This window comes from Hemitrygon akajei, chromosome 8 (assembly GCF_048418815.1).
Source record: "Hemitrygon akajei chromosome 8, sHemAka1.3, whole genome shotgun sequence".
NCBI classification, from domain to species: Eukaryota; Metazoa; Chordata; class Chondrichthyes; order Myliobatiformes; family Dasyatidae; genus Hemitrygon; species Hemitrygon akajei.
In genome coordinates this window covers 45,343,824-45,360,262 of record NC_133131.1, presented here as the reverse complement: position 1 = coordinate 45,360,262, position 16,439 = coordinate 45,343,824, and the positions used below count along the sequence as shown (strand labels likewise).

Below are 16,439 nucleotides of genomic sequence, written 5' to 3'. Positions count from 1 at the left end.
TTCACGTATTCTCACAAGACATGTACTCTCCATTATTAAGGACCTCCAGCACCCAGGGCATGCCCTTTTCTCATTGTTACCATCAGGTAGGAGATACAGAAGCCTGAAGGCACACACTCAGCGATTCAGGAACAGCTTCTTCCCCTCTGCCATCCAATTTCTAAATGGACTATGAAGCTTTGGACACTAACTCATTTTTTAAAATATATAGTATTTCTGTTTTTGCATGCTTTTTAATCTATTCAATATGTGTAATTGATTTACTTGTTTATTTATTATAATGTTTGATTTTACTTATTATCATGATTATTATTTCTCTCTGCTAGATTATGTATTGTATTGAACTTCTGCTGCTAAGTTAACAAATTTCACGTCACATGCCGGTGATAATACACCTGATTCGGATTCATCCAGGTAGTATCCTGGTAAATCTCCTAAGCACCCTCTCTAAAGCCTCGCCACCTTGCAATAGTGAGGCAACCAGATCTGAATGCACTACTCCCCGTGTCACCTAACTAGAGTTTTATAGAGCTGAGACCTTTCCGCTCAGCTCTTAACCTCAGTCCCCCAACTAGTGAAGGCCAAGGCACCATATGCCTCTTTCACCAGCCTATCAACTTGCACAATGACTTTGAGGGATCTTCTTGTAACCCTCTCACTGTGGCTCGTAACAAACTAGGCTTGTAGCTAACTCTGCTGACAGCCACGTGACTAAGCAACCTTTAATAAGCAACACATGCCTGGGGTCGGTATGATTTGGGTTCAACCAAACAGAATATCTAAGTATGCTCTGCCTTTCTATTGAGTTATCAAAATAGACTTTTCTTATCATGCTGCATCCAGTGCATCCTCACCCATTCACTTCAGATGGTGTTAGCCTTTCCTGGAATGTGTGAGGCTGACAGCTGACGACAGAGAGGTGTATGAAATCACGGGGGGCATAGATGAGGTGAATGGCTTCAATCTTTTTCCCAGGGCAGGGGAGTCTATAAAACTAGATGGCATTGAAGGAAATGTTAAAAGGGATCTGAGGGGCAACTTTTCCACACAGAGGAAAGGATGCAGCTACTCTATCATTTTCACTGCTGACACCTTGATGTGCTTTGTTGATCTTCAGTAATGTGAACAAGAAGACTTCCATTGTAATTGGTTTATCAAGTACCCTGATACAGTGAAACACTTGTATACTGTACATACAGATAAAATCATTCAACAGTGCATTCAGACAGAACAAGGTTAAACACTAACAATGCAGAATAAAGCGTAACAGCTACAGAGAAAGTGCCGTGCAGTGTGCAAGATCATAGGTAGATTGTGAAGTCAAGAGTCTATCTTATCATACTAGGGAACCATTTAATAGTCTTATTACATTGGGGTTAAGACTGTCCTTGAGCCTGGTGACAGAAAGTTGGGATTTTTCTCCTGAAAGCAGAGCGGTTGATAAGGTATTGAATCAAAGTGCCATAAGTGATCAGAAGCCTTGATGGAAAACATTAAAAAGAACTATTTTTCCCACAAAGGAAAGACTGGAGCAGATGTCAGCTGTTTGGCAAAAAAAGGCAAAGGTATTCCGTAATGCGTTAAATGATAGTGGCCTGTGATGCATTGGATGGCAGAATACTGAAAGCAGGTTTGGTGAAAGACTTTCAGACTCTGAGAAAAGAACGAGAGAATGGGACTCGCTCGTTTCTCAGAGCCAGAAAATCTTTCATCAAAGTTCAAAATAAACTTATTATCAAAGTACATGTATGCCACCATTAACAAACCTGAGATTTATTTTCTTGTCATTGTCTAAATCTGCAAATCCTATTTCCAGTATTCTGCTAGCCAATGCATCGCAGGCCCGTTGTGTGGGACGGCCTCTCACCTGAACCAGGATTGGGACTAGGTGGACGGTTCAGTCATTCTGGTCCACAAGGAGACGTCTTCACAGTGAGTCTATACAGAATGTTAGGAAGCAATTCCCCTCCTTCCCTGTTGCTCTATTATTTTTCCTTAAACACATATCCAATTTTCTTTTAAAGTCCCTGATTAATTGTTTCTGTCAATCTTACAGGGCAGGAAATTCAGACTATCAGCACCTGATTTTATCAGGTTCTTCCCCCTTTCACTTGCCCTTCCCTTTGAACCTGAGTGCTTTGGTCTTTGATTCAGCTGCTAATGGGAATAATGTCTCTTCATTTACCCTGTTTTAAGTCCTGATACCCGGTCCGGATTCAGTACATCTCCATCACGTCCCCTCTCAAGCTTCCTCAGGTTCTCATTGTCTAACCTCGTGGCTGAAATCCCACGGTAAATCTTTCTTGCGAGCTCTCAGGACCTTGGCACCTTTCACCGAGTCACATAGTCTGACAGGATGGAAGCAAACCCTTTGGCTCAACTCACTCACTCTGACCAAGATGCATATCTCTGCTAATCCCAATCCCTTTATTCCTTTCCTTTCCTTGTACCTTTCCAGATAGCGTTTGTAATTGTACCCACCTCTACCACCTTCTGGCAGCTTCTCCCATCTTCCCATCAACCTCTGTGTAGAAAACATGCCTGTCAGATCTTCTCACCATAAACCAGTGTCCTGTAGCTTTAGGCTCCCTACTCCAGGGGTGGGGGTTGAACAGTAACTATCCACCTTATTTACATCCCTCATAAACCTCTACAATATCACTCCTCAGACTCCTGTTCTCTTGGGAGAACAGTCCAAGCCTAAACAATCTCTCCTTGTAACTCTGGCCTTCCTTTCCTAGATGCCCTAGCCAGAACTGAATGCTCATTTATCCTCTCACCAGTATGTTACACTGTTTAAAACAGGTCGACTGTCTTCAGCACTGTTCTTTCCCTCCTTACTTTTATTCAGAGATACAGCGCCCTTCCAGCTCGATGAGCCTGTGTTGTCTAATTACACCCATGTGACCAGTTAACCTACAAACCCTTATGTCTTCATCATGTGGAAGGAAACAGAAGCACCCAGAGGAAACCCATGGTGTCCTGTAGAGAATATGTGAACTCCTACCAGACAATGGTGGAATTGAACCAGGGCTAGTGGCCCTCTTATAGTGTAACACTAACTGCTATGCTATCATGCTTCCCCCAATATTCCTGTGATGAATTTTCACTTCTACATATTAACAGTGGATTTCTTAACTGCATCTTAGACAAAGAATGATCCAAACACAAGTTTCCTGGAAGGCAAGATGATTGGGGCAGTAGCTGGCCTGTTTGCTGCAGGTACAGAGACCACATCCACCACCCTAAGCTGGGGCTTGCTCTTCATGGTCTTACATCCAGATATGCAGTGTAAGTAGAACAACGTCTCTGCCAAGCCCATTACCAGCTGTGCATTGGTGTGAATGGAAGGTGTGGAGAAAGGGTGCAACAGTATGAAACCCCTTGTTTAAGCACTATCAGCCCAGTGTTCCTTTGCTATTATTCGATTGGTTGCTGTACTTCCTAACATACAACAATGACTACATTGACAAAATTTCCTTTAGTAATAAGACACATTGGGATTTTTAGGTGGATGAAAGATATGAGTAAAACATGAGTTCCTCCTTTCAATCAAACTCTTGAAATTAGTTCTTGTTTTGTTCCTGCAGCTCGGGTTCACGAGGAGATTGACAGAGTGGTTGGGAAGGGTCGAAGGCCAAGGTTGGAAGACCGGGAGGAAATGCCATTCACTAACGCTGTTATCCATGAAACACAACGCTTAGGGAATACTCTTCCAATCTCACTGCCGCATGAAACGTACAGAGACACAACAGTCATGGGTTACACCATCCCTAAGGTACAATCTGGAGTTAATCATAATCGTTCCCTTTCTGACCTTCAATTCTCTGAATGATCTGAAAGCAGTTACCTAAAAATTGGGCTTCAGATGTTGTTGGTGTGCTTAGTGGGAAATAATGCCTGTAGGAGATTCTACAAACAATTGTGAGGTTATCATGAAGTACCTGAAAAGTATCTGTGTGTGGTTCACAGAGAACTATGCAGTAAAATGAGAACTATTTCACAAGGCACACAACCCACTAAGAGGAATGATATCCACTCTGCTATACATCAACCCCACGAGAACATCAGTCCTCAAAGATACTTTCCCAGTAAGCAGAAACAGCACCCATACGTAGTGACGGGATGAGTCAGTGGTGTGGGAGAGGTACTTCAGTTTAAGGTCCGTAATCACTGACAAATATGTTCTGTGGCAGTGCAAGACATAAACAATACTACAACTTACAAAACATATAAGTGCAAAAGAAAATAATGAGATAGTGTTCAAAGTTTCATGGACCATTCCAAACTCTGATGGTTGAAGAGGAGCAGTTGTTCTTAGGGCATTGAGTGTGATCCTTTAGCCTCTTCTGTCTCTTGGATAATATTATGAAGAGGGCATGTCATGGGTAGTGAGAGTCTTTAATGATGGATGCTGCCTTCTTGAGTCATCACCTTTTGAAGAAGTCCTTGATGGCAGAGTGGGTTGTACCTGTGATGAAACTAACTGTGTCTACAATCCTCTGCAGATAGTGCAATTCTCTGCATTGGAGCTTCCATGATAGGTTGTGAGGCACCCAGTCAGAGTGTTCTCCTCCGTACATCTGTAGAAATTTGCAAGATTCTTTGGCGTCATACTAAACCTCCTTAAACTTATAATGAATTAGATTTGCTGGCATGCCTTCGTCGTGATTATATCAGTATGTTGGGCCAAGGATAAATCTTCTGAGATGTTGATGCCCAAGAGCTGGAAGCTGCTCACCCTTTCCATAGATGACCCCTCAATGAGGACCGGTCTGTGCTCTTCTAACTTCCCCTTCTGATTTAGAAACATAAAAACCTAAAGCACAATACAGGCCCTTCGGCCCACAAAGTTGTGCCGTGCATGTCCCTACCTTAGAAATTACTAGACTTTCCCACAGCCCTCTATTTTTCTAAGCTCCATGTACCTATCCAAAAGTATCTTAAAAGACCCTATCGTATCCCCCTCCACCACTGTCACCGGCAGCCCATTCTACACACTCACCACTCTCTGAGTAAAAAACTTACCCCTGACGTCTCCTCTATACCTTCTCCCCAGCACCTTATATCTGTGTCCTCTCGTGGCAACTATTTCAGCCCTGGGAAAAAGCCTTTGACTATTCACACGGTCAATTCCTCTCATCATCTTATGCACCTCTATCAGGTCACCTCTCGTCCTCTGTCGCTCCAAGGAGAAAAGGCCGAGTTCATTCAACCTGTTTTCATGCTCCCCAATCCAGGCAACATCCTTGTAAATCTCCTCTGCACCCTTTCTATGGCTTCCACATCCTTCCTGTAGTGAGGCAACCAGAACTGAGCACAGTACTCCAAGTGGAGTCTGACCAGGGTCCTATATAGCTGCAACATTACCTCTCGGCTCTAAATTCAATTCCACGGTTAATGAAGGCCAATACACTGTACACCTTCTTAATCACAGCGTCAACATGCTCTAGATCTCCCAGGGTTGAACACCTACGCTCTGTCCACCAGAGAAAGCAGGATCTCCCCGTGGCCGCACATTTGAATTCCACGTCCCATTCCCATTCTGATATGTCTACCCATGGCCTCCTCTACTGTCAAAATGAATCCAAACTCAGGGTGGAGGAACAACACCTTATTTTCCGGCTGGGTAGCCTCCAATCTGATGGCATGAACATTGACTTCTCTAACTTCCATTAATGCCCCTCCTCCCCTTCTTACCCCATCCCTGATATTTTTTTTTGTTTTTTCCCCCTCCCTTGTTTTCTTTCTCTCTCTGCCCATCACTCTGCCTGTTCTCCATCTCCCTCTGGTGCTCCCTTCCCCCTTTCTTTCTCCCTAGGCCTCCCATCCCATGATCCTTTCCCTTCTCTAGCTCTGTATCCCTCTTGCCAATCACCTTTCTAGCTCTCAGCTTCACCCCATCCCCTCCGGTCTTCTCCTATCATTTCGCAATTTCCCCTCCCCCACCTACTTTCAAATCTCTTACTATCTTTCCTTTCAGTTAGTCCTGACGAAGGGTCTTGGCCTAAAACGTCTACAGCGCTTCTCCCTATAGATGCTGCCTGGCCTGCTGCGTTCCACCAGCATTTTGTGTGTGTTGCTTGAATTTCCAGCATCTGTAGATTTCCTCGTGTCAACCTGTGCAGCTACTTTGAGTGTCCTATGGACTCGGACTCCAAGATCCCTCTGATCCTTCACATTGCCAAGAGACTTACCATTACTACTATATTCTGCCATCATACTTGACCTACCAAAATGAACAACTTTACACTTATCTGGGTTGAACTCCATCTGCCACTTCTCGGCCCAGTTTTGCATCCTATGAATGTCCTGCTGTAACCTCTGACAGCCCTCCACACTATCCACAATACTTCCAACCTTTGTGTCATCAGCAAACTTACTAACCCATCCCTCCACTTCCTCAACCAGGTCATTTATAAAAATCATGAAGAGTAAGGGTCCCAGAACAGATCTCTGAGGCACACCACTGGTCACCAACCTCCATGCAGAATATGACCTGTCTACAACCAATCTTGGTCTTCTGTGGGCAAGCCAGTTCTGGATCCACAAAGCAATGTCACCTTGGATCCCATGCCTCCTTACTTTCTCAATAAGCCTTGCATGGGGTACCTTATCAAATGCCTTGCTAAAATCCATATACACTACATCTACTACTCTTCCTTCATCAATGTGTTTAGTATCATCCTCAAAAAATTCAATCGGGCTCGTAAGGCACGACCTGCCCTCGACAAAGCCATGTTGACTATTCTTAATCATATTATACCTCTCCAAATGTTCATAAATCCTGCCCCTCAGGATCTTTTCCATCAACTTACCAACCACTGAAGTCAGACTCACTGGTCTATAAGTTCCTGGGCTATCTCTACTCCGTTTCTTGAATAAAGGAACAACATCTGCAACTCTCCAATCCTCTGGAACCTCTCCTGTCCCCATTGATGATTCAAAGATCATCGCCAAAGGCTCAGCAATCTCCTCCTTTGCCTCCCACAGTAGCCTGGGGTAAATCTCATCTGGGCCTGGCAACCTTCCAACTTGATGCTTTCCAAAAGCTCCAGCACATCTTGGTCTTTCTTGGTCTTGCTGATGTTAAGAGGAAAGTTGTGATAACTTCACTCAACCAGCCTGTATACCTGTAAGAGAAAGCAGCGTCCATCATCAAGGACCCCCTATCATCAAGGCCATGCTCTTTTCTCACTGCTGCCATCAGGAAGGATGGACAAGAGCCTCACGTCCCATGCCAGCAGTTATTATCCCTCAGCCATCGGGCTCCTGAACCAGAGTGGATAACTTCACTTACCCCAACAATAAACATTGAGGAGGAATTTATTTAGCCAGAGACTGGTGAATCTTTGGAATTCTTTGCACATTGTGTATATTTAAGGTAGAGGTTGATAGATTCTTGATTGTTCAGGGCACAAAGGGAAGAGGACTGGGGCTGAGAGGAAAGTTGGATCTGCCAATGTCAAATAGTGGAAGTGACTCAATGGGCCAAATGGCCTAATTCTGCTCCTATATCTTATGGTGTTATGAACTGATTCCACAACCTATGGACTCACTTTAGGGACTCAGCAACTCGTTCTCAATATTATTTATTACTTATTTATTTGTTATGACTTTGTATTTTTTAGTATTTGCACAATTTGTTATCTTTTGCACATTAATTGTTTGAGTTTGCAGTTTTTATTGATTCTATTGGGTTTTTTTGTATTTACTGTGAATGCCCACAAGGAAATGATTCTCAGGGTAGTATACGGTGATATATATACACATACTTTGATAATAAATTTCCTTTGAATTTTGACTTACATTTACTCTGCTCGATGTACACAGAGGCCTTCTGCTAGATGGCGCCAGTAGGAAGCCAGGAGGGTTGGCGACTGCAACAATTTCTTTACCATACAGTAATGTTACAAGATGTTGTAAACTTTCATCACTTGAGCAGATAATAAGCCATGTAAGGCAACGGAAAGGGATTCTTCATCTTGATTCTGTTTCTCTGTCATGCACAAACAATGGGGCTTCACCTACATCCGCATTTGGTCATTCAGTCTCCTACATCTCCACCTGCTCCCTCACTGTCATTTACATGGCAGTACTCACAGTCCCCACTCCGGGGTTAAAATGGAATAACAGCAATGGCCCTCTGCCTTCCCCATTTAAGAGGCATCAGTGAAGGGGCACAGGGTGAAAGGAGGACATCTAGGGGAAACACAAGGAGAATAATGAAGCTTTACACACAGCATCATTTTGCCTGATTTGTTCAGCATAGAGAGAGGCTCTTTGGCCCACCAACTCTTCATCAGCATGATAGCTACTAAAACTAATGCTATACCCCTCTAATCCTATCCATTCAAGTAGCTGGCAAAATATCTCTCAAATGTAATTATAATTCCTGCCTCTGGCAGTTCACTCCAGATACTATGACAGGTTGATTAATGTCCCTGCAGATCCCCTTTAACCCTCCTCCCTCTCACCTTACAGCAGCGTCACAGGCCACCGCGTCAGGCTGATGAGTTGCTAAGGTGGGCAAGGAATGCCAGATGGAATTTAATCCCAATAAATGGGCTTTTGGAGAACAGAAAAGGTTCCGGTACAATTATAGGCAGGTTCGGTCTTCACTTCCAGTTGGGGATTGATAAATATTGGAAAGGCCAGAGAATTGAGGAAATTGTGCAGAAGAGGAGATAACACAGAACAGATAGTGGAGAGGTTGTGGAGGCAGAATCGAAAGTCTTAGCGTGGTGTGATTAATGTATATTCCAATGCAAGAAGTAGTATGGGAAAGATAGATGAGCTCAGGGCATGGATCAGCACATGGAATTGTGATATTGTAGCCATTAGTGAGACTTGATTGCAGGATGGGCAGGACTGGCAGCTCAGTATTCCTGGGTTTGGCTGTTTTGGATGTGACAGAGTGGGAGGGATTAAAGGGGGTGGGGGTATGGTGTTACTAGTCAGGGTATATGTCACAGCAGTGTTTCGTCAGGACAGACTGGAGAACTCAGCCCTTGAGGCTTTATGGATGGAATTGAGGAATGACAATGGTATGGCCATGTTGATAGACCCCTCAACAGTCTGCGGGATTTAGAGTAACAAATCTGAAGAGAGATCGGAGATCGCAGACTGTTGCAATAAACATAAGGTTGTTTTAGCAGGTGATTTTAATTGTCCACATATTGAAAGGGACTACAATACTGTAAAAGGACTAGCTGGGATAGAAGTTGTCAAATGTGTTCAGGAAAGTTTCCTTAATCAGTATACAGAAGTTCAAACAAGTGTTATGCCCGCAGCCCCCTCCTTTGTGAGAATCGCAAGAGCACTAGTGGGGTGGGTCAGTGGACCCAGGAAATGGGAGAGAGACCTGCCGGATGCCTCATTCCCCAGCGATGCAAAATAACGCGACATTGGCCATTGTCTCTTGGAGACACATTTGTGGATTGGGGACTAGGCTACGTGCAAGCCCTCGGGCAAAGTGGGCTGGTTGAGAGAGAGATTGCATCACCCCCAACCTGATTGACATCTACTACCCTGCGAGTCAAGATAAAAGAGGGGCTGTAGAGACGGCCCCTCAGATGCACCAGAAGAAACGCTAGCGATCCCGTAATAGCGGGAAGCCATTTGAAGGAAGCCACGTGCGTTCGGTTCCCTTGCCTGGGAGCCGGTGGCTGTTACCACAGAAACGATTTTCTTGAACTAACAACGGGGAACCAACTCCCCCGACTCAACGGATTGGCCTCATCAAAAGACCTGGGCAAGTTTCTTTTCTCAAAAATCTCTCTCTCTCCAACAAGTGAAAACCCAGTGGTCCCCAAAGGCTGAAGCCTGCAGGAACTGAGTGACTTTTATATTTTCATCGGACACTACAGAAACCCCTAGACAAACGATAGAGCTATTTCTTATTGATGATTATTACTATACCCACACTTTTAGATTGAGTATTGACGACGTATATTATCTGAATGTTTGTATTAATCTTATTTTTGTGCCCCTTTATAAATAAAGACTTTTAAAAATAGTACCATCAGATTTCAACGGACCTCTCTATCTTTGCTGGTAAGTGACCCAGTTACGGGGTACGTAACACAAGAGTGAAATACATAATCTGCTAATAGGCAGAGCAGGTGACAGAAGTTTGTGCAGGGGAACGCTTTGAATCTAGTAATCCTAATACCAACAGTTTCAAAGTAAGTATGGAAAATGGTACTTATTAAATTTGCAGATGACACAAAGGTTGGGGGTGTTGTGGATAGTGTGGAGGGCTGTCAGAGGTTACAACAGGACATTGATAGGATGCAAAACTGGGCTGACAAGTAGCAGATGGAGTTCAACCCAGTTAAGTGTGAGGTTGTTCATTTTGGTAGGTCAAATATGATGGCAGAATGTAGTATTAATGGTAAGACTCTTGGCAGTGTGGAGGATCAGAGGGATCTTGGGGTCTGAGTCCATAGTACACTCAAAGCTGCTACGCAGGCTGACTCTGTGGTTAAGAAGGGATAAGCTGCATTGGCCTTTATCAATCATGGGATTGAGTTTATGAGCAGGGAGGTAATGTTGCAGCTATATAGGACACTGGTCAGACCCCACTTGGAGTACTGTGCTCAATTCTGGTTGCCTCGCAAGAGGAAGGACGTGCAAACCATAGAAAGGGTGCAGAGGAGATTTACAAGGATGTTGCCTGGATTGGGGAGCATGCCTTATGAGAATAGGTTGAGTGAACTCGGCCTTTTCTCCTTGAAACGACAGGGGATGAGAGGTGACTTGATTGAGGTGTACAAGATAATGCTGTTGGTGCGTGGCCAAGTGGTTAAGGTGGTCGTCTAGTGATCTGAAGGTCACTAGTTTGAGCCTTGGCTGAGGCTGTGTGTGTGTCCTTGAGCAAGGCACTTAACCACACATTGCTCTGCGACGACACTGGTGCCAAGCTGTATGGGTCCTAATGCCCTTCCCTTGGACAACATCGGTGGCGTGGAGAGGGGAGACCTGCAGCTTGGGCAATTGCCAGTCTTCCATTAAAAAAAACCCTGCCCAGGCTTGCGCCCTGGAAACTTTCCAAGGCACAAATCCGTGGTCTATCGAGACTAATGGAGGCCTACCTACCTACAAGATAATGAGAGGCATTGATCATGTGGATAGTCAGAGGCTTTTCCCCAGGGTTGAATTGTCTAGCGCAAGAGGGCATAGTTTTAAGGTGTTTGGAAGTAGATACAGGGGTAAGTTTTTTTATGCAGAGAGTGATGAGTGCGTAGAATGGGCTGTCGGCTGCGCTGGTGGAGGCGGAAACAATAGGGTCTTTTAAGAGACTCCTGGATGACTACATGGAGCTTAGAAAAATAGAGGGTTATGGGTAAAGCCTAGGTAGTTCTAAGGTAGAGACATATTTGGCACAGCTTTGTGGGTCAAAGGGCCTGTATTGTGCTGTATGTTTTCTGTGTTTCCCTGTTTCTAAGATAGGTCTGGTCCATAGTTTCAGATTCTAAATTGGAAAAAGACCAATTTTGATGGTATCAGAAAGGATCTGGCAAGTGTGGATTTGGAAAGGCTGCTTTCTGACAAAAATAAAATTGGTAATTGTGAAACCTTCAAAGGTGACATTTTGAGAGTACAAAGCATGTATGTGTCTGTCAGAATAAAAGTAAAGATAACCGGTTTTGAGAACCTTGGTTTCCTAGAGATATTGAGACCTTGATTAAAACAAAAAAAAAGAAGCATAGCAGGCATTGGCAGGTAAGAAAATGTACTTATGGAATTTAAGAAATGGAAGAGAACACTTAAGAAAGGAATCAGGAGAGCTGAAAGAAGGCATGATGTTGCCCTAGCAGACAAGGAGAAGGAGAATCACAAGGGATTCTACAGATATGTTAAGAGTAACAGATTGTAAGGGATAAAGTTAGTCCTCTGGAAGATCAGAATGGTCATCTATGCATGGAGCCAGAAGAGATGGAGGAAATCTTATGTGGATTTTTTGTATCCATATTTATTTGGGAGATGTACAGAGTCTATATAAATGAAACATAGCAGCAACAAGAGAATGGACCTCATACAGATTACAGTGCAGGAGGTGTTTGCTATCTTGAGGAAAATTAGGGTGGATAAATCCCCAAGGCCTGACAAGGTGTTCCGTCGGGCCCTGTGGGAGGCAAGTACAGAAATTACAGGGCCCTAGCGGTGATATATAAATAATCCTTTGCGGCAGGTGAAGTATCGGAGGACTGGAGCATAGCTAATGTTCTTCCACTGTTGAAGAAATGCTCTAATATTAACTAGGAAATTATAGGCCAGTGAGCCCAGCATTATTTCTGGGAAAGTTATTGGAAGCCATTCTAAGGGACTGGATATACTGTTTTTGGACTGATTACGGATAGTCAGCATGGCTTTGTGCATAGTGGGTCATGACTATCCAATCTTAGAGAGTTTTTTGAGGAAGTTACCAGGAAAGTTTATAAACACAAGGCAGTGGCTGTTGTCTACAGCAACTGCATTTTACAAGGTCCCGTAGGGGAGGTAGTAAATTGGGATATACATTGGCTTTGTAGGAGAAGCCAGAGAGTGGTAGCAGATGTTTGCCTGTCTGATTGGAGGCCTGAGACTAGTGGAGTGCCTCAGCAATCAGTGCTGGGTCCTTTGTTGTCTGTCATCTAAATCAATGATCTGAATGATAACATGGTTAACTGGATCAGTGAGGAAGATGATTGAAGCTTGCAGCAGGAACTGGACCGGATGAAAAATTACAGAAGGAATTTAAAGCAGAGAAATGTGAGGTGTTGCACTTCAGGACCAACCAAGGTAGGTCTTGTACAGTGAACTGAGAACAAAGGGATCTGGGAATACAGATCCATAATTGGTGTCACAGGTAGAAGGGCTCGTAAAGAAAGCTTTTAGTACACTTGCCTCCTATATCAAAGTATTGAATATAGGATATCATAAACATGAGAATGACTGCAGATACTGGAAATAAAGGGTCTTGATCCAAAATGTTGATTGTTTGTTCATTTTCCTAGATGCTGTTCGACCTGTTGAGTCCTCCAGCATTTTGTGTATGTTCCATTGAGTACAAGAGATGAGATCTTGTGTTAAAGTTGTAAAAGACATTGTTGAGGCCAAATCTGGAGTATTGTTTGCAGTTTTGGTCACCTACCTACAAGAGAGATGTAAATTAGGCTGAAAGAGTACACAGGAAATTTACAAGGATGTTGCTGAGTTATGATGAAGGACCTGAGTTATGAGAAAAGATTGAATAGGTTAGAAATTTATTTCCTAGAATATGGAAGACTGAGGGGAGATTTGATAGAGGTATACAAAATTGTGAGGGGTATAGATAGAATAAATGCAAACAGGCTTTTCCCAGTGAGGTTGGATGGACTGCAACTAGAGGTCATGGGTTAAGGATCAAATTTGGAAAGTTTATGGGAAACAACTTTACTCAGAGGATTGTGAGCGTGTGGAATAACCTGCCAGTGCAAATGGTGCATGCAAGCTCAATTTTATTATTTAAAAAAGTTTGATTAGGTACATAGATGGTAGGGGTATGGAGGGCTATGTCTTGGTGCAGATTAATAGGGGTAGGCAGTTTAAATGGTTTAGCATGGGTTAGTTGGGCTGAAGAGTCTGTTTCTGTCCTGTATTCATCTATGACTCTATAAGACCTAGGGTAGATCAGTTACGATCAAACTGAATGGTAGGGCAGACATGAGTGGCTGAGTAGCTGACTCCCACTCTACACTCTTATATTCATCGATAACTACCCTTATTCCATATTTTATTCTGGATCTTCCACTTGATTACAGGTAATCCCATGTACTCCCTCTGTTGGATCATGAACAACTTCCTTAGTTGGTGTATTTATCTCATTTCTCCTGCTCAGTCTAGTTGGGAACTGCACTTCCCCTCCAGGTGTTTACTCAATCATCCTTGGAGTCCATCTCCATTCATCTTCTGCTCCACCCAGTTTGCAATAACACCCTCCCCATCTCCTGTAAAGAGTACTGCTCTGCCAGGTGCCTACATTGAACCCCTACCTACTCACTTTTGATCTCCATTACACTCCAACTCCAGAACAATCCCATTCCATCACCCCAACCCCAGGCATGTCATCACTCTGCTCCCTGTCTTGTTATTCCACATCAGATACTCACCTGGACATCAATTGGACCAGGTGAATCAGGGAATCCTCTTAGACCTTTGTACCTGCTCTGTCCAAAGTTACCTTGCTGGCCTCTTGGTCCAGGCTCATTGTCTGCAACAGTGGGACCTGGCTCTAGACAGACTATTGTTCTCATAGACCAACGAGGTGCCGGTCCTGCAGGAGTCACTGGGCAGGTGATGATGAAATCAGTGCATTTGCTTGGAAATTATCCTCATTACTGTAGAAATTAAGCTGTAATGCAGATCACTGTGATGTATTGATGACTGGCACTTGGAGAGGTACATGGATAGGAAAAGGTTCAGAGGGATTTGGGCCAAATGTGGATGAATGGGACTAGTTCAGATGAAAATCTTGGTTAGTACAGGCCAGTTGGGCCGAAGGGCCTATTTTCTGTGCTTTATGACATTTTGAGTGAAGATTGCTCTATTCACTTTGAGCCAACAAACCTCTCAAAGCATTGCCAATGTATCCTAAGTTTGTGGTAGCCGTGAAGATGAAGTGTATTGCAGAATTAAATTGAAAATCTTTTGTCTATGATGACTTACAATCACTGGGCTACAAATCATAGCTTTCAGTCCAAAGACCAGAATATAATTCTCTTCATTGCTCTGTGTGTCTGTTACTAATATTTCCCTAATGTATCTCTTCAATTACTATTTAGGGAACAATGATCATTCCAAACATTTCCTCTGCCTTGCTTGATGAAGATATTTGGTTGACTCCACATCAGTTTAATCCAGGACACTTCCTCGATTCCGATGGGAAGTTTGTGAGGCCAGAAGCTTTCATCCCATTCTCGGCAGGTAATGTAGGGTTTGTGGATTATTACAAAGTTAATAACTGATCTCCTTCTACCTAAGGCCATGAACTTATCAATCACCACTGATGGGTCATTAACTGATGTATTATTAACTTCAAATTTTCTGCATAATCACTCAGAGTTGAACTACATATGCATGTAACGAGAGCTGTACAACTCATCTCTTTCTACCTTAGGCCACAAACTTATCAATCACCCATGCTGTGGAAACTTTCTGGAGGTCCAAGATCCGTATGCTCCACGACCGCTGGAATAAGTGTGTAAATGTAGGAGGGGACTATGTTGAAAAACAAATGTGCTAGGTTTTCTAAAATTGACTCAATCTACCTTAGGCCACGAGCCTATTAATCACCCCTCGTAAATGTACCAACGTTTGCAGCTGTGATTGTGGATATCCAGACTCCAATCTCCCGTGCTCTGGAGAGGGAGGCTGCTGGCTGATTCCTGCATTTGTATTTCTTTATTAACTTCTAAATTTAAGTTAATTCCCAAAAGCCTTTCCCGCCACCCCAGTGCTGAAAGAGAACTTCATGCATTAGCTAACTACAATGAATAGAATAAACACTTGTTTAACTATGATAAAGTCTGGAAGTGTACTACTTCTCTAAGAGATGAGATGGGGTTGGATAAGGCAGAATTATATTCGGACTTCGAGACTATATAGGTAGTCGTTTTTGTTCAGTGTGACCCTGCAGTGATTCTCAGTCTTTTTCTGTGATACTAACCTGTCCTGTCCTGCACCCTACAGGTCATCGTGTGTGTTTGGGGGAGCAACTGGCAAAGATGGAGCTCTTCATCTTCTTCACATCCATGCTCCAAAGATTCACGTTATTTCTCCCGGAAAATGAGCCAAGACCAAGCTACAAGGAAGCTCGGTTTGGAATTACCCTCTGCCCACTGCCATATCGGCTCTGTGTTAAAGCCAGATAGGGATGGATATTCACCATCTGGGGTCAGGAGGCTTTTTGCTAAACTCAGATTCAAAATGCTGAGCAACACACACAAAATGCTGGTGGAACGCAGCAGGTCAGACAGCATCTATAGGAAGAAGCACTGTTGACGTTTTGGGCCGAGACGTCGACAGTGCTTCTTCCTATAGATGCTGCCTGACCTGCTGCGTTCCACCATCATTTTGTGTGTGTTGCTTGAATTTCCAGCATCTGCAGATTTCCTCGTGTTTGCCTTTCAAAATGCTAACTTTTTTTTATTCAAGGTATTTATAGTTAATCTTTAACTAGTACTAATTTACCAGTCCTCTTGATAAACAATCATGTACAAGATTAGGAAACATCATTAACTTAATTGGGACTACGACCTAATCAGAAGAAACAGTGTTGTCTGAGTTAAACTAAGTCTGCTGCAGCCTGACCTGATCAATTCAGTTGTGAAATTACCCCATGCAGATGAGGGCATCACTAGATGACTCATAAGAAAAAGTTTTTTAAACTTTTAAAGGCAGTAAAAGTGCGGAGT

General features: G+C 43.4%; 1 protein-coding gene across 1 annotated transcript in view; it reads left to right on the top strand.

Annotated features, from left to right (window-relative positions):
• LOC140731498 (cytochrome P450 2D3-like) overlaps window positions 1-15,988 on the top strand; it is a 37,450-nt gene extending 21,462 nt beyond the window's left edge. Inside the window, exons 6-9 of the mRNA XM_073052977.1 lie at window positions 3,150-3,291; window positions 3,591-3,778; window positions 14,808-14,949; window positions 15,715-15,988. Of these exons, the coding sequence (XP_072909078.1) occupies window positions 3,150-3,291; window positions 3,591-3,778; window positions 14,808-14,949; window positions 15,715-15,896 (654 nt within the window). The 3' untranslated portion in view covers window positions 15,897-15,988. The remainder of the gene's footprint in view (window positions 1-3,149; window positions 3,292-3,590; window positions 3,779-14,807; window positions 14,950-15,714) is intronic.
• Window positions 15,989-16,439: the final 451 nt, after the last annotated feature.